Consider the following 19,035-nt stretch of genomic DNA (forward strand, 5'->3'; position numbering starts at 1 on the left):
GGTATTATCTGAGGAGACTCCTAGGGTGATGGTATTATCTGAGGAGACTCCGAGGGTGATATGTGGTGATGGTATTATCTGAGGAGACTCCTAGGGTGATGGTATTATCTGAGGAGACTCCGAGGGTGATGGTATTATCTGAGGAGACTCCGAAGGTGATGGTATTATCTGAGGAGACTCCGAGGGTGATGGTATTATCTGAGGAGACTCCTAGGGTGATGGTATTATCTGAGGAGACTCCGAGGGTGATGGTATTATCTGAGGAGACTCCGAGGGTGATGGTATTATCTGAGGAGACTCCTAGGGTGATGGTATTATCTGAGGAGACTCCTAGGGTGATGGTATTATCTGAGGAGACTCCTAGGGTGATGGTATCATCTGAGAAGCCTCCTAGGGTGATGGTATCATCTGAGAAGCCTCCTAGGGTGATATGTGGGGATGGTATTATCTGAGGAGACTCCTAGGGTGATATGTGGTGATGGTATTATCTGAGGAGACTCCGAGGGTGACGGTATTATCTGAGGAGACTCCTAGGGTGATGGTATTATCTGAGGAGACTCCGAGGGTGATATGTAGTGATGGTATTATCGGAGGAGACTCCGAGGGTGATATGTAGTGATTGTATTATATGAGAATATTCCGCTAGTCCTCATCTCTCTCCTCTAGTCCTCACCTTCTCCTCGAGTCCTCATCTCTCTCCATTCTCCTCCAGTCCCCCATCCCCCCCATCTCTCCTCCGGTCCTCATCTCTCTCCATTCTCCTCTAGTCCTCATCTCTCTCCATTCTCCTCATCTCTCTCCATTCTAGAGATTCTGAGATTCATTCTAGAGATTCAGTGGTCTAAGGCAGTGCCACTAGTGATTCAGTGGTCTAAGGCTGTGATTCAGTGGTCTAAGGCTGTGATTCAGTGGTCTAAGGCAGTGATTCAGTGGTCTAAGGCAGTGATTCAGTGGTCTAAGGCAGTGATTCAGTGGTCTAAGGCAGTGATTCAGTGGTCTAAGGCTGTGATTCAGTGGTCTAATGCAGTGATTCAGTGGTCTAAGGCTGTGATTCAGTGGTCTAAGGCAGTGATTCAGTGGTCTAAGGCAGTGATTCAGTGGTCTAAGGCAGTGATTCAGTGGTCTAAGGCAGTGATTCAGTGGTCTAAGGCAGTGATTGCTGTGCCACTAGAGATTCAGTGGTCTAAGGCTATGATTCAGTGGTCTAAGGCAGTGATTCAGTGGTCTAAGGCAGTGATTCAGTGGTCTAAGGCAGTGATTCAGTGGTCTAAGGCAGTGATTCAGTGATCTAAGACAGTGTTTGCTGTGCCACTAGTGATTCAGTGGTCTAAGGCTGTGATTCAGTGGTCTAAGGCTGTGATTCAGTGGTCTAAGGCAGTGATTCAGTGGTCTAAGGCAGTGATTAAGTGGTCTAAGGCAGTGATTCAGTGGTCTAAGGCAGTGATTCAGTGGTCTAAGGCTGTGATTCAGTGGTCTAAGGCTGTGAGTCAGTGGTCTAAGGCAGTGATTCAGTGGTCTAAGGCAGTGATTCAGTGGTCTAAGGCAGTGATTCAGTGGTCTAAGGCAGTGATTCAGTGGTCTAAGGCAGTGATTCAGTGGTCTAAGGCTGTGATTCAGTGGTCTAAGGCAGTGATTCAGTGGTCTAAGGCTGTGATTCAGTGGTCTAAGGCAGTGATTCAGTGGTCTATGGCTGTGATTCAGTGGTCTAAGGCAGTGATTCAGTGGTCTAAGGCAGTGATTCAGTGGTCTAAGGCTGTGATTCAGTGGTCTATGGCTGTGATTCAGTGGTCTATGGCTGTGATTCAGTGGTCTATGGCTGTGATTCAGTGGTCTATGGCTGTGATTCAGTGGTCTAAGGCAGTGATTCAGTGGTCTAAGGCTGTGATTCAGTGGTCTAAGGCAGTGATTCAGTGGTCTATGGCTGTGATTCAGTGGTCTAAGGCAGTGATTCAGTGGTCTAAGGCAGTGATTCAGTGGTCTAAGGCTGTGATTCAGTGGTCTATGGCTGTGATTCAGTGGTCTATGGCTGTGATTCAGTGGTCTATGGCTGTGATTCAGTGGTCTATGGCTGTGATTCAGTGGTCTATGGCTGTGATTCAGTGGTCTATGGCTGTGATTCAGTGGTCTAAGGCAGTGATTCAGTGGTCTAAGGCAGTGATTCAGTGGTCTAAGGCAGTGATTCAGTGGTCTAAGGCAGTGATTCAGTGGTCTAAGGCTGTGATTCAGTGGTCTATGGCTGTGATTCAGTGGTCTATGGCTGTGATTCAGTGGTCTATGGCTGTGATTCAGTGGTCTATGGCTGTGATTCAGTGGTCTATGGCTGTGATTCAGTGGTCTAAGGCAGTGATTCAGTGGTCTAAGGCAGTGATTCAGTGGTCTAAGGCAGTGATTCAGTGGTCTAAGGCTGTGATTCAGTGGTCTATGGCCGTGTTTGCTGTGCCACTAGAGATTCTGGGTTCGAGTCCAGGTTCTGTCGCAGGCGGCCGCGACCGGGAGACCTACGGGGGCGGCGCACAATTGGCCCAGCGTCGTCCGGGTTATGGGAGGGTTTTGACCGGCTGGGATGTCCTTGTCCCATCATGCTATCGCGACCCCCTGTGACGGGCCCGGTGCGCAGTGCACGCTGACCAGGTACGCCAGGTGTAACGGTGTTTCCTCCGATACATTGGTGCGTTTGGTTTCCGGGTTAAGTGGGCGTTGTGTCAAAGAAGCAGTGCAGCTTGGTTGGGGGGGGGTCGTGTTTCTGGGACGCACGGCTCTCGACCTTCGCCTCCCCCGAGTCCGTACGGGAGTTGCAGCGCTGAGACAAGACTGTAACTCGCCAATTAGGAAGAAAGGGGGTGATGAAGTTGTTTTTATTTCACCTTTATTGAACTAGGTTTCTTCATCTTCTTGTTTACCAGATGAACACAGAGATCAGTTCGTTATGCATTTATTCTGTTTTACAAGCATCATTCGTACCAACATTCATCGATTTTCAATACTAAGTTTGTCCGTTTTTTTTAAAACAATTTTTTTTTTTTTTTTTTTTTTTTACAAAGACATAAATATATGATAGAATACAATACAGTATAAACTGTATAAAATACAAAATAAAATGGGATAAACTTATTTAAAACGATAATCACAAAGAGGCGAAACCAGAAAATGGGATCTTTTGACAACGAGGCAAAAAACACCAGCATGAACTTAAAACACCTGAACACCAATGATATGACTGCTGTTCGTCTCAACACCGTTCACCCTCTGTCGTACACTAGTTTATAGTGCACTAGTTTATAGTGCACTACAAGGGAAAAGAAACAGCATCACCTGAGACGCAGCCAATGGCTATGTCAGAAATGGGCGTCGCCTGAGAGACGCAGCCAATGGCTATGTCAGAAATGGGCGTCGCCTGAGAGACGCAGCCAATGGCTATGTCAGAAATGGGCGTCGCCGGAGACTCAGCCAATGGCTATGTCAGAAACTACATCACCTGAGACTCAGCCAATGGCTATGTCAGAAATGGGCGTCGCCGGAGAGACTCAGCCAATGGCTATGTCAGAAACTACACCCTATTCCCCATATAGTGAACTACTTTTGACCGGAGACCTACAGGGCACTTCATAGGGAATAGGATGGCATTTTGAACGTAGACATTATGTATATTAGGTAAGTACGTACGCAGGTCGTTTTTTTGGGGGGGGGGGGGGGGCCTGAACAACAAAGCAACCAAACTACGGAAAGCTGGAAGGCACATATCTGAGGAAGCATGAGACCTTCAGATGAAGGGAAGTGTCCTCAACAGCACCCTAATTCCCTTACGGTGCACTACCTTTAGACCAGAGCCCTTTTGACCACTAAATATTTAGTGCACTAGCGCACGAGTGACCTTTTCCAACACCAAATAGGGAATGGGGTGCCATTTTGGAACGTAACCCGGGGAACAGGAAGAGGAACAGGAAGAGAGAGACCAGAGGGAGGGGTCAAGGCAGTGAAACAGGAAGAAGAGAGACCAGAGGGAGGGGTCAAGGCAGTGAAACAGGAAGAAGAGAGAAAGAGAGAGAGACAGTAGAGGGAGGGTAAGGCAGTAAAACAGGAAGAAGAGAGAGAGACAGTAGAGGGAGGGTGAGGCAGTGAAACAGGAATAGAGAGACACAGTAGAGGGAGGGTTCGAGGCAGTGAAACAGGAAGAAGAGAGACAGTAGAGGGAGGGTTCGAGGCAGTGAAACAGGAAGAAGAGAGAAAGACAGTAGAGGGAGGGTTTGAGGCAGTGAAACAGGAATGGAGAGACACAGTAGAGGGAGGGTTCGAGGCATTGAAACAGGAAGAGAGAGACCAGAGGGAGGGGTCAAGGCAGTGAAACAGGAAGAAGAGAGACAATAGAGGGAGGGTTCGAGGCAGTGAAACAGGAAGAGAGAGACCAGAGGGAGGGGTCAAGGCAGTGAAACAGGAAGAGAGAGACCAGAGGGAGGGGTCAAGGCAGTGAAACAGGAAGAGACAGACCAGAGGGAGGGGTCAAGGCAGTGAAACAGGAAGAAGAGAGACAGTAGAGGGAGGGTAAGGCAGTGAAACAGGAAGAAGAGAGAAAGAGAGAGAGACAGTAGAGGGAGGGTTCGAGGCAGTGAAACAGGAAGAAGAGAGACAGTAGAGGGAGGGTAAGGCAGTGAAACAGGAAGAAGAGAGAAAGAGAGAGAGACAGTAGAGGGAGGGTTCGAGGCAGTGAAACAGGAAGAAGAGAGAGAGACAGTAGAGGGAGGGTTCGAGGCAGTGAAACAGGAATAAGAGAGAGACAGTAGAGGGAGGGTCCCGAGGCAGTGAAACAGGAAGAAGAGAGAGTAGAGGGAGGGTCCGAGGCAGTGAAACAGGAAGTGTTAAGGCCAACTGATCATCTAAAACCAGGATGCCCAAACTGTTATAAGACATACAACCTGACCAATAAAAACAGAGTATTCAATATCAACAGGACCAATCGGTAATCTTCTGTTGTCATATTCCAGCCCACTAATAGAGATATCTGTCACCAAGGTTAGAGAATTATATTAAAACAAGGCTTGTTATTGACCCCAAGGATAGAGAGAATTACATGAACACAAGGCTTGTTATTGACCCCAAGGTTAGAGAGAATTATATTAAAACAAGGCTTGTTATTGACCCCAAGGTTAGAGAGAAATATATTAAAACAAGGCTTGTTATTGACCCCGAGGTTAGAGAAATATATTAAAACAAGGCTTGTTATTGACCCCGAGGTTAGAGAATTATATTAAAACAAGGCTTTTATTGTCCAAGGTTAGAGAAATATATTAAAACAAGGCTTATTGACCCCAATGATAGAGAGAATTACATTAAAACAAGGCTCGTTGTTGACCCCAATGATAGAGAGAATTATATTAAAACAAGGCTTGTTATTGACCCCAAGGTCAGAGAGAATTATATTAAAACAAGGCTTATTATTGACCTCAATAATAGAGAGAATTATATTAAAACAAGGCTTGTTATTGACCCCAAGGTTAGAGAGAATTAAATTAAAACAAGGCTTGTTATTGACCCCGAGGTCAGAGAGAATTATATTAAAACAAGGCTTGTTATTGACACCAATAATAGAGAGAATTATATTAAAACAAGGCTTGTTATTGACCCCAAGGTTAGAGAATTATTTTAAAACAAGGCTTTTGTTGTCCAAGGTTAGAGAAATATATTAAAACAAGGCTTGTTATTGACCCCAATAATGGAGAGAATTATATTAAAACAAGGCTTGTTATTGACCCCAAGGTTAGAGAATTATATTAAAACAAGGCTTTTGTTGTCCAAGGTTAGAGAAATATATTAAAACAAGGCTTGTTATTGACCCCAAGGTTAGAGAATTATATTAAAACAAGGCTTTTGTTGTCCAAGGTTAGAGAAATATATTAAAACAAGGCTTATTGACCCCAAGGTTAGAGAGAATTACATTAAAACAAGGCTTGTTGTCGTCCTTCATCTTCCTCCATTAGACATTGTAGTTGTTATTATTATTATTATTATTGTTATTGTAAACACAAGATATAAATGTATGTTACAGGAATATACAGGGTGTTAATGCTCATCAGTACGTTCAGGCATTCTGGGAGTCGGCGGCTTTGGCTGGCGGAGGGGTTTCATTACCTAACAGGGTGAAAAGTCAGAAACAGGAAATACATCACCATAGAACTAAAGGCCAATAAGACAGAAGAAGAAGAAGAAGAAGAAGAAGAAAAGAAGGTTGACAGTCCAGTGGGTCGTTCGTCGTCGTGTGCCATTGTCACTAGAATGTACGACGAGGGATAGGGAGAGCGACCATAGACTTAGACAGGCCTCTATGGGGCAGCACATGCTGTGTCACACAAGACATTGTCGCACAAGTGCAAAGCAGAGCCCTCTAGCTAGCTCTATGGGAGAAACAGGCCAGCTCCTCTTAGCTCTATGGGAGAAACAGGCCAGCTCCTCTTAGCTCTATAGGAGAAACAGGCCAGGCCAGGACAGGCCAGCTCCTCTTAGCTCTATGGGAGAAACAGGCCAGGCCAGGACAGGCCAGCTCCTCTTAGCTCTATGGGAGAAACAGGCCAGCTCCTCTTAGCTCTATGGGAGAAACAGATCAGGACAGGACAGGCCAGCTCCTCTTAGCTCTATGGGAGAAACAGGCCAGGCCAGGACAGGCCAGCTCCTCTTAGCTCTATGGGAGAAACAGGCCAGGCCAGGACAGGCCAGCTCCTCTTAGCTCTATGGGAGAAACAGGCCAGCTCCTCTTAGCTCTATGGGAGAAACAGGCCAGGCCAGGACAGGCCAGCTCCTCTTAGATCATACTAAATGGCAGGACACTGCTCTATCATTCAATCAACCAGTCAATCAATCGTTGATACATCTCATCTTCTCCTCCTCATGATTTGGGGGAGTAACTCAAGAGTCGTTTAGCTTTCACACGCTCTTCCTCTTCCTGGGACACATCCTGTCTCCATCCCTCCTCCATCTCCCTGCCCCTCCCTCAGCCTGCGTTCATCCCACCCTCTTCCTCTTCCTCTTCCTGGGACACATCCTGTCTCCATCCCTCCTCCATCTCCCTGTCCCTCCCCCCTCCCTCTCTCAGCCTGCGTTCATCCCATCCTCCACCCTCTTCCTCTTCCTGGGACACATCCCGTTTCCATCCCTCCTCCATCTCCCTGTCCCTCCCTCCCTCCCTCCCTCCCTCAGCCTGCGTTCATCCCATCCTCCACCCTCTTCCTCTTCCTGGGACACATCCCGTTTCCATCCCTCCTCCATCTCCCTGTCCCTCCCTCCCTCCCTCCCTCCCTCAGCCTGCGTTCATCCCATCCTCCACCCTCTTCCTCTTCCTGGGACACATCCTGTCTCCATCCCTCCTCCATCTTCCTGTCCCTCCCTCAGCCTGCGTTCATCCCATCCTCCACCCTCTTCCTCTTCCTGGGACACATCCTGTCTCCATCCCTCCTCCATCTTCCTGTCCCTCCCTCCCTCCCTCAGCCTGCGTTCATCCCATCCTCCACGCTCTTCCTCTTCCTGGGACACATCCCGTCTCCATCCCTCCTCCATCTCCCTGCCCCTCCCTCCCTCAGCCTGCGTTCATCCCATCCCCGTCACTCGCTGTCTGTCTCTAGGTCTGAATCGGACCACTGTACTGGGGTCAGTTTGCCGCGCCGCTGTGCGTACTCGATCACGGCCGTGTAGCAGTAGTAATACTGGTCCCAGGTCTGTATACTGAAGGCCCTCTGGGTCCTCATCCTCCTCACTGTCTCACACACATCCACCGTCCCAATGTCCTCCAGCCTGGACAGACAGATGTCCAGGGTACAGAACGTACCTGAGGAGGGACATGAGAGAGGGGTTAGTGGAGGGAGAGAGGAGAGAAATGAGAGAGAGAGAGGGGTTAGTGGAGGGAGAGAAATGAGAGAGAGAGATGGGTTAGTGGAGGGAGAGAAATGAGAGAGAGATGGGTTAGTGGAGGGAGAGAAATGAGAGAGAGAGATGGGTTAGTGGAGGGAGAGAAATGAGAGAGAGAGAGAGGAGAGAGAGGGAGGGGTTAGTGGAGGGAGAGAGGGGAGAGAGAGAGATTGGTTAGTGGAGGGAGAGAAATGAGAGAGAGATGGGTTAGTGGAGGGAGAGAAATGAGAGAGAGATGGGTTAGTGGAGGGAGAGAAATGAGAGAGAGATGGGTTAGTGGAGGGAGAGAAATCAGAGAGAGATGGGTTAGTGGAGGGAGAGAAATGAGAGAGAGATGGGTTAGTGGAGGGAGAGAAATGAGAGAGAGATGGGTTAGTGGAGGGAGAGAAATGAGAGAGAGATGGGTTAGTGGAGGGAGAGAAATGAGAGAGAGATGGGTTAGTGGAGGGAGAGAAATGAGAGAGAGAGAGAGAGGAGAGAGAGGGAGGGGTTAGTGGAGGGAGAGAGGAGAGAGAGAGAGTGGGGTTAGTGGAGGGAGAGAGGAGAGAGAGAGAGAGGGGTTAGTGGAGGGAGAGAAATGAGAGAGAGAGAGAGGAGAGAGAGGGAGGGGTTAGTGGAGGGAGAGAGGAGAGAGAGAGAGGGGTTAGTGGAGGGAGAGAGGAGAGAGAGAGAGAGGGGTTAGTGGAGGGAGAGAAATGAGAGAGAGAGAGAGAGAGGAGAGAGAGGGAGGGGTTAGTGGAGGGAGAGAGGAGAGAGAGAGAGGGGTTAGTGGAGGGAGAGAGGAGAGAGAGAGAGGGGTTAGTGGAGGGAGAGGAGAGAGAGAGAGGGGTTAGTGGAGGGAGAGAGGAGAGAGAGAGGGGTTAGTGGAGGGAGAGAGGGGTTAGTGGAGGGAGAGAGGAGAGAGAGAGGGGTTAGTGGAGGGAGAGAGGAGAGAGAGAGGGGTTAGTGGAGGGAGAGAGGAGAGAGAGAGGGGTTAGTGGAGGGAGAGAGGAGAGAGAGAGAGGGGTTAGTGGAGGGAGAGAGGAGAGAGAGAGAGGGGTTAGTGGAGGGAGAGAGGAGAGAGATGGGTTAGTGGAGGGAGAGAGGAGAGAGAGAGGGGTTAGTGGAGGGAGAGAGGAGAGAGAGAGAGGGGTTAGTGGAGGGAGAGAGGAGAGAGAGAGAGGGGTTAGTGGAGGGAGAGAGGAGAGAGAGGGGTTAGTGGAGGGAGAGAGGGGTTAGTGGAGGGAGAGAGGAGAGAGAGAGGGGTTAGTGGAGGAGAGAGGAGAGAGAGAGGGGTTAGTGGAGGGGAGAGGAGAGAGAGAGGGGTTAGTGGAGGGGAGAGGAGAGAGAGAGAGGGGTTAGTGGAGGGAGAGAGGAGAGAGAGAGAGGGGTTAGTGGAGGGAGAGAGGGAGAGATGGGTTAGTGGAGGGAGAGAGGAGAGAGAGATGGGTTAGTGGAGGGAGAGAGGAGAGAGAGAGGGGTTAGTGGAGGGAGAGAGGAGAGAGAGAGGGGTTAGTGGAGGGAGAGAGGAGAGAGAGAGGGGTTAGTGGAGGGAGAGAGGAGAGAGAGAGGGGTTAGTGGAGGGAGAGAGGAGAGAGAGAGGGGTTAGTGGAGGGAGAGAGGAGAGAGAGAGAGATGGGTTAGTGGAGGGAGAGAGGAGAGAAATGAGAGAGAGAGATGAGAAAGAGGAGAGGAGGAGAAGAGAGGAGGAGGAGAGAGGAGGAGGAGGAGAGAGGAGGAGAAGAGAGGAGGAGGAGAGAGGAGGAGGAGAAGAGAGGAGGAGGAGAAGAGAGGAGGAGGAGAGAGGAGGAGGAGAGAGGAGGAGGAGAGAGGAGGAGAAGAGGAGGAGGAGACCCACCTGTGCGTCCGATGCCTGCGCTGCAGTGTACGACCAGCGGTGGCCCACCTGGGGGTCCCACCCACTCAGCTCCCAGACTCCTCAGCGCCGCCTCCTGCCGCTGCTGCACGTGCTCACGGAAATCCAACATGGCCAACGCACACTTGGGCACACCGAAGTCTGGCCAGCTGACATACAGGTAGTGGGAGACCTCCCTCCTCTCACCTGTCTGGAGACATGAAGGGATGAGAGAGAGAGAGAGAGAGAGAGAGAGACAGAGAGAGACAGAAAGACAGAGAGAGACAAAGAGAGACAGAGACACAGAGAGACAGAGAGAGATAGACAGAAAAAGAGAGAGAGAGACAGAGACAGAGAAAGAGAGAGAGAGACAGAAAGAGAGAGAGAAAGAGAGAAAAGAGAGATAAAGAGAGACAGAGAGAGAAAGAGAGAAAGCGCGAGAGAGAGAGAGAAAGCGAGAGAGAGAGAAAGCGAGAGAGAGAGAAAGAAAGAAAGAGAGACAGGTGGCTGTTGTATAGTTCCAGGTGAGACAGTCTGAAGTCCTGATATAGCTGGTGTGTGTGTGTGTGTGTGTGTGTGTGTGTGTGTGTGTGTGTGTGTGTGTATACCTGGCTGTTGTATAGTTCCAGGTGAGACAGTCTGAAGTCCTGATAGAGCTGGATGGATGTGTTCCGAACCAGGAAGTGTCCGTGCTGCTCCGTTGTCCCCTCCTCTTTCGGCCAGTACTGACCACACTTAACTCTCCCACGCTCTACCACCCTGAAACACACACAGGTTGAACCCAGTCAGTCATACACACACACAGACACAGTTAGATTGAACCCAGTCAGTCACACACACGGTGAGGTTGAACCCAGTCAGTCAGTCACACACACACACACAGTTAGATTGAACCCAGTCAGTCACACACACGGTGAGGTTGAACCCAGTCAGTCAGTGTTGGTGAGGTTGAACCCAGTCTCTCAGTGTTGGTGAGGTTGAACCCAGTCTGTCAGTGTTGGTGAGGTTGAACCCAGTCTGCCAGTGTTGGTGAGGTTGAACCCAGTCTGCCAGTGTTGGTGAGGTTGAACCCAGTCAGCCAGTGTTGGTGAGGTTGAACCCAGTCAGTCAGTGTTGGTGAGGTTGAACCCAGTCTGCCAGTGTTGGTGAGGTTGAACCCAGTCTGCCAGTGTTGGTGAGGTTGAACCCAGTCTGCCAGTGTTGGTGAGGTTGAACCCAGTCTGCCAGTGTTGGTGAGGTTGAACCCAGTCTGCCAGTGTTGGTGAGGTTGAACCCAGTCTGCCAGTGTTGGTGAGGTTGAACCCAGTCAGTCAGTGTTGGTGAGGTTGAACCCAGTCTGCCAGTGTTGGTGAGGTTGAACCCAGTCTGTCAGTGTTGGTGAGGTTGAACCCAGTCTGTCAGTGTTGGTGAGGTTGAACCCAGTCTGTCAGTGTTGGTGAGGTTGAACCCAGTCTGCCAGTGTCGGTGAGGTTGAACCCAGTCTGCCAGTGTCGGTGAGGTTGAACCCAGTCTGCCAGTGTCGGTGAGGTTGAACCCAGTCTGCCAGTGTCGGTGAGGTTGAACCCAGTCTGCCAGTGTCGGTGAGGGTGAACCCAGTCTGCCAGTGTCGGTGAGGTTGAACCCAGTCTGCCAGTGTCGGTGAGGTTGAACCCAGTCTGCCAGTGTCGGTGAGGTTGAACCCAGTCTGCCAGTGTCGGTGAGGTTGAACCCAGTCTGCCAGTGTCGGTGAGGTTGAACCCAGTCTGCCAGTGTCGGTGAGGTTGAACCCAGTCTGCCAGTGTCGGTGAGGTTGAACCCAGTCTGCCAGTGTCGGTGAGGTTGAACCCAGTCTGCCAGTGTCGGTGAGGTTGAACCCAGTCTGCCAGTGTCGGTGAGGTTGAACCCAGTCTGCCAGTGTCGGTGAGGTTGAACCCAGTCTGCCAGTGTCGGTGAGGTTGAACCCAGTCTGCCAGTGTCGGTGAGGTTGAACCCAGTCTGCCAGTGTCGGTGAGGTTGAACCCAGTCTGCCAGTGTCGGTGAGGTTGAACCCAGTCTGCCAGTGTCGGTGAGGTTGAACCCAGTCTGCCAGTGTCGGTGAGGTTGAACCCAGTCTGCCAGTGTCGGTGAGGTTGAACCCAGTCTGCCAGTGTCGGTGAGGTTGAACCCAGTCTGCCAGTGTCGGTGAGGTTGAACCCAGTCTGCCAGTGTCGGTGAGGTTGAACCCAGTCTGCCAGTGTCGGTGAGGTTGAACCCAGTCTGCCAGTGTCGGTGAGGTTGAACCCAGTCTGCCAGTGTCGGTGAGGTTGAACCCAGTCTGCCAGTGTCGGTGAGGTTGAACCCAGTCTGCCAGTGTCGGTGAGGTTGAACCCAGTCTGCCAGTGTCGGTGAGGTTGAACCCAGTCTGCCAGTGTCGGTGAGGTTGAACCCAGTCTGCCAGTGTCGGTGAGGTTGAACCCAGTCTGCCAGTGTCGGTGAGGTTGAACCCAGTCTGCCAGTGTCGGTGAGGTTGAACCCAGTCTGCCAGTGTCGGTGAGGTTGAACCCAGTCTGCCAGTGTTGGTGAGGTTGAACCCAGTCTGCCAGTGTTGGTGAGGTTGAACCCAGTCTGCCAGTGTTGGTGAGGTTGAACCCAGTCTGCCAGTGTTGGTGAGGTTGAACCCAGTCTGCCAGTGTTGGTGAGGTTGAACCCAGTCTGCCAGTGTTGGTGAGGTTGAACCCAGTCAGTCACACACGGTTAGGGTTGAACCCAGTCTGCCAGTGTTGGTGTGCATGAGAACTCAAGGGTTACCTGGTAGTCATGACAACTATCAGCACCATCTGCTCCCACACCATGCGCCAGAAATCACCAAACGTCTTCGGCAGAGGACCTGTCAACGACAACACAACCATAAAACAACCACAACTCAACCAAAGCTGTCAATCCACAACCCAACCACAACAGTCAAACCACAACTTTCCAGCCCTATCCAACTATCCAGCCCTATCCAGCCCTACCCAACTATCCAGCCCTATCCAACTATCCAGCCCTATCCAGCCCTATCCAACTTTCCAGCCCTATCCAACTATCCAGCCCTATCCAACTATCCAGACCTATCCAGCCCTACCCAACTATCCAGCCCTATCCAACTATCCAGCCCTATCCAACTATCCAGCCCTATCCAACTATCCAGCCCTATCCAACTATCCAGACCTATCCAACTATCCAGCCCTATCCAACTATCCAGCCCTATCCAACTATCCAGCCCTACCCAAATATCCAGCCCTATCCAGACCTATCAAGCCCTATCCAACTATCCAGCCCTATCCAACTATCCAGACCTATCCAGCCCTACCCAACTATCCAGCCCTACCCAACTATCCAGCCCTATCCAACTATCCAGCCCTATCCAACTATCCAGCCCTATCCAACTATCCAGACCTATCCAGCCCTATCCAACTATCCAGACCTATCCAGCCCTATCCAACTATCCAGCCCTATCCAGCCCTACCCAACTATCCAGCCCTATCCAACTATCCAGCCCTATCCAGCCCTATCCAACTTTCCAGCCCTATCCAACTATCCAGCCCTATCCAACTATCCAGACCTATCCAGCCCTACCCAACTATCCAGCCCTATCCAACTATCCAGCCCTATCCAACTATCCAGCCCTATCCAACTATCCAGACCTATCCAACTATCCAGACCTATCCAACTATCCAGCCCTATCCAACTATCCAGCCCTATCCAACTATCCAGCCCTACCCAAATATCCAGCCCTATCCAGACCTATCAAGCCCTATCCAACTATCCAGCCCTATCCAACTATCCAGACCTATCCAGCCCTACCCAACTATCCAGCCCTATCCAACTATCCAGCCCTATCCAACTATCCAGCCCTATCCAACTATCCAGCCCTATCCAACTATCCAGACCTATCCAGCCCTATCCAACTATCCAGACCTATCCAGCCCTATCCAACTATCCAGACCTATCCAGCCCTATCCAACTATCCAGACCTATCCAGCCCTATCCAACTATCCAGACCTATCCAGACCTATCCAACTATCCAGCCCTATCCAACTATCCAGCCCTATCCAACTATCCAGACCTATCCAGCCCTATCCAACTATCCAGACCTATCCAGCCCTACCCAACTATCCAGCCCTATCCAACTATCCAGCCCTATCCATCTATCCAGCCCTATCCATCTATCCAGACCTATCCAGCCCTACCCAACTACCCAGCCCTATCCAACTATCCAGACCTATCCAGCCCTATCCAACTATCCAGCCATGTCCAACTATCCAGACCTATCCAGCCCTATCCAACTATCCAGCCCTATCCAACTATCCAGCCATGTCCAACTATCCAGACCTATCCAGCCCTATCCAACTATCCAGCCATGTCCAACTATCCAGACCTATCCAGCCCTACCCAACTATCCAGCCCTATCCAACTATCTAGCCATATCCAACTAGAGACCTATCCAGCCCTACTCAACTATCCAGACCTATCCAGCTATCCAGCCCTATCCAGCCCTATCCAACTATCCAGACCTATCCAGCCCTACCCAACTATCCAGCCCTACCCAACTATCCAGCCCTATCCAACTATCCAGCCCTATCCAACTATCCAGCACTATCCAGCCCTATCCAACTATCCAGCCCTATCCAACTATCCAGCCCTATCCAACTATCCAGCCCTATCCAACTATCCTGCCCTATCCAACTATCCAGCCCTATCCAACTATCCAGCACTATCCAGCCCTATCCAACTATACAGCACTATCCAGCCCTATCCAACTATACAGCACCATCCAGCCCTACCCAACTATCCAGCCCTACCCAACTATCCAGCCCTATCCAACTATCCAGCCCTATCCAACTATCCAGACCTATCCAGCCCTACCCAACTATCCAGACCTATCCAGCCCTACCCAACTATCCAGCCCTATCCAACTATCCAGCCCTATCCAACTATCCAGACCTATCCAACTATCCAGACCTATCCAACTATCCAGACCTATCCAGCCCTATCCAACTATCCAGACCTATCCAGACCTATCCAACTATCCAGACCTATCCAACTATCCAGCCCTATCCAGCACTATCCAACTATCCAGCCCTATCCAGCACTATCCAACTATCCAGCCCTGTCCAACTATCCAGACCTATCCAACTATCCAGCCCTATCCAGACCTATCCAGACCTATCCAACTATCCAGCCCTATCCAACTATCCAGACCTATCCAGCCCTATCCAACTATCCAGCCCTATCCAACTATCCAGACCTATCCAACTATCCAGACCTATCCAACTATCCAGACCTATCCAACTATCCAGACCTATCCAACTATCCAGACCTATCCAACTATCCAGACCTATCCAGCCCTATCCAACTATCCAGCCCTATCCAACTATCCAGCCCTATCCAACTATCCAGCCCTATCCAACTATCCAGCCCTATCCAACTATCCAGCCCTATCCAACTATCCAACTATCCAGCCCTATCCAACTATCCAGCCCTATCCAACTATCCAGCCCTATCCAACTATCCAGCCCTATCCAACTATCCAGCCCTATCCAACTATCCAGACCTATCCAACTATCCAGACCTATCCAGCCCTATCCAACTATCCAGACCTATCCAACTATCCAGACCTATCCAACTATCCAGACCTATCCAGCCCTATCCAACTATCCAGACCTATCCAACTATCCAGACCTATCCAACTATCCAGACCTATCCAGCCCTATCCAAATATCCAGACCTATCCAACTATCCAGCCCTATCCAACTATCCAGACCTATCCAACTATCCAGACCTATCCAACTATCCAGACCTATCCAACTATCCAGACCTATCCAGCCCTATCCAACTATCCAGCCCTATCCAACTATCCAGCCCTATCCAACTATCCAGCCCTATCCAACTATCCAGCCCTATCCAACTATCCAGACCTATCCAACTATCCAACTATCCAGCCCTATCCAACTATCCAGCCCTATCCAACTATCCAGCCCTATCCAACTATCCAGCCCTATCCAACTATCCAGACCTATCCAACTATCCAGACCTATCCAGCCCTATCCAACTATCCAGACCTATCCAACTATCCAGACCTATCCAACTATCCAGACCTATCCAGCCCTATCCAAATATCCAGACCTATCCAACTATCCAGCCCTATCCAACTATCCAGACCTATCCAACTATCCAGACCTATCCAACTATCCAGACCTATCCAGCCCTATCCAACTATCCAGACCTATCCAAATATCCAGACCTATCCAGACCTATCCAGACCTATCCAACTATCCAGACCTATCCAGACCTATCCAACTATCCAGACCTATCCAACTATCCAGACCTGTCCAACTATCCAGACCTATCCAACTATCCAGCCCTATCCAACTATCCAGCCCTATCCAACTATCCAGCCCTATCCAACTATCCAGCCCTATCCAACTATCCAACTATCCAGCCCTATCCAACTATCCAGACCTATCCAACTATCCAGACCTATCCAGCCCTGTCCAACTATCCAGCACTATCCAGCCCTGTCCAGCTATCCAGACCTATCCAGACCTATCCAACTATCCACCCCTATCCAGACCTATCCAGCCCTGTCCAACTATCCAGCACTATCCAGCCCTGTCCAACTATCCAGCCCTATCCAACTATCCAGACCTGTCCAACTATCCAGCCCTGTCCAACTATCCAGCCCTGTCCAACTATCCAGCCCTATCCAACTATCCAGACCTATCCAACTATCCAACCCTATCCAGCCCTATCCAACTATCCAGCCCTATCCAACTATCCAGACCTATCCAACTATCCAGACCTATCCAGCCCTATCCAACTATCCAGCCCTATCCAACTATCCAGACCTATCCAACTATCCAGACCTATCCAACTATCCAGACCTATCCAGCCCTATCCAAATATCCAGACCTATCCAACTATCCAGCCCTATCCAACTATCCAGACCTATCCAACTATCCAGACCTATCCAACTATCCAGCCCTATCCAACTATCCAGACCTATCCAAATATCCAGACCTATCCAGACCTATCCAGACCTATCCAACTATCCAGACCTATCCAGACCTATCCAACTATCCAGACCTATCCAGACCTATCCAACTATCCAGACCTATCCAACTATCCAGACCTGTCCAACTATCCAGACCTATCCAACTATCCAGCCCTATCCAACTATCCAGCCCTATCCAACTATCCAGCCCTATCCAACTATCCAACTATCCAGCCCTATCCAACTATCCAGACCTATCCAGCCCTGTCCAACTATCCAGCACTATCCAGCCCTGTCCAGCTATCCAGACCTATCCAGACCTATCCAACTATCCACCCCTATCCAGCCCTGTCCAACTATCCAGCACTATCCAGCCCTGTCCAACTATCCAGCCCTATCCAACTATCCAGACCTGTCCAACTATCCAGCCCTGTCCAACTATCCAGCCCTGTCCAACTATTCAGCCCTATCCAACTATCCAGACCTATCCAACTATCCAACCCTATCCAGCCCTATCCAACCCTATCCAACTATCCAGACCTATCCAACTATCCAGACCTATCCAGCCCTATCCAACTATCCAGCCCTATCCAACTATCCAGACCTATCCAACTATCCAGACCTATCCAACTATCCAGCCCTATCCAACTATCCAGCCCTATCCAACTATCCAGCCCTATCCAACTATCCAGCCCTATCCAACTATCCAGCCCTATCCAACTATCCAGACCTATCCAGCCCTATCCAACTATCCATCCCTATCCAACTATCCAGACCTATCCAACTATCCAGACCTATCCAACTATCCAGACCTATCCAGCCCTATCCAAATATCCAGACCTATCCAACTATCCAGCCCTATCCAACTATCCAGACCTATCCAACTATCCAGACCTATCCAGCCCTATCCAACTATCCAGACCTATCCAGACCTATCCAACTATCCAGACCTATCCAACTATCCAGACCTATCCAACTATCCAGACCTATCCAACTATCCAGCCCTATCCAACTATCCAGACCTATCCAACTATCCAGACCTATCCAACTATCCAGACCTATCCAGCCCTATCCAGCTATCCAGCCCTATCCAACTATCCAGAACTATCCAACTATCCAGACCTGTCCAACTATCCAGCCCTGTCCAACTATCCAGACCTATCCAACTATCCAGACCTATCCAACTATCCAGACCTATCCAACTATCCAGACCTATCCAACTATCCAGACCTATCCAACTATCTAGCCCTATCCAGCTATCCAGACCTATCCAACTATCCAGACCTATCCAACTATCCAGCCCTATCCACCTATCCAGCCCTATCCAACTATCCAGACCTATCCAGCCCTATCCAACTATCCAGACCTATCCAACTATCCAGACCTATCCAGACCTATCCAGCTATCCAGACCTATCCAACTATCCAGCCCTGTCCAACTATCCAGACCTATCCAGCCCTATCCAACTATCCAGACCTATCCAACTATCCAGACCTATCCAACTATCCAGCCCTACCCAACTATCCAGACCTATCCAGACCTATCCAACTATCCAGCCCTATCCAGCTATCCAGACCTATCCAGACCTATCCAACTATCCAGCCCTATCCAACTATCCAGCCCTATCCAGCTATCCAGACCTATCCAACTATCCAGCCCTATCCAACTATCCAGACCTATCCAGCCCTATCCAACTATCCAGACCTATCCAACTATCCAGCCCTGTCCAACTATCCAGCCCTATCCAACTATCCAGCCCTATCCAACTATCCAGCCCTATCCAACTATCCAGACCTATCCAGCTATCCAGACCTATCCAGCCCTGTCCAACTATCCAGCCCTGTCCAACTATCCAGCCCTGTCCAACTATCCAGCCCTGTCCAACTATCCAGCCCTGTCCAACTATCCAGACCTATCCAACTATCCAGCCCTGTCCAACTATCCAGACCTATCCAACTATCCAGACCTATCCAGCTATCCAGCCCTATCCAGCCCTATCCAACTATCCAGCCCTATCCAACTATCAGACCTATCCAGACCTATCCAACTATCCAGCCCTATCCAACTATCCAGCCCTATCCAACTATCCAGCCCTGTCCAACTATCCAGCCCTGTCCAACTATCCAGCCCTATCCAACTAGAGACCTATCCAGACCTATCCAACTATCCAGACCTATCCAGCTATCCAGACCTATCCAACTATCCAGCCCTGTCCAACTATCCAGCCCTGTCCAACTATCTAGCCCTGTCCAACTATCCAGCCCTGTCCAACTATCCAGATCTATCCAACTATCCAGCCCTATCCAACTAGAGACCT

The 19,035-nt window shown here is 50.1% G+C and overlaps 1 protein-coding gene across 3 annotated transcripts in view; it reads right to left on the bottom strand.

Moving 5' to 3' along the window:
- Positions 1–2,918: 2,918 nt before the first annotated feature.
- Positions 2,919–19,035, bottom strand: part of LOC135532179 (tyrosine-protein phosphatase non-receptor type 9-like) — a 38,376-nt gene continuing 22,259 nt past the window's right edge. For 2 of the 3 annotated variants that reach the window (XM_064959792.1, XM_064959793.1), the window contains 4 exons: positions 12,491–12,569; positions 10,333–10,483; positions 9,728–9,935; positions 2,919–7,810 (listed from right to left, as the gene is read on the bottom strand). In XM_064959792.1, coding sequence (XP_064815864.1) covers positions 7,587–7,810; positions 9,728–9,935; positions 10,333–10,483; positions 12,491–12,569 — 662 coding nt within the window. In that variant the 3' untranslated portion in view covers positions 2,919–7,586. The remainder of the gene's footprint in view (positions 7,811–9,727; positions 9,936–10,332; positions 10,484–12,490; positions 12,570–19,035) is intronic. The other variant, XR_010454312.1, reaches the window with a different exon arrangement.

This window comes from Oncorhynchus masou, unplaced genomic scaffold (genome assembly GCF_036934945.1).
Source record: "Oncorhynchus masou masou isolate Uvic2021 unplaced genomic scaffold, UVic_Omas_1.1 unplaced_scaffold_1758, whole genome shotgun sequence".
NCBI classification, from domain to species: Eukaryota; Metazoa; Chordata; class Actinopteri; order Salmoniformes; family Salmonidae; genus Oncorhynchus; species Oncorhynchus masou.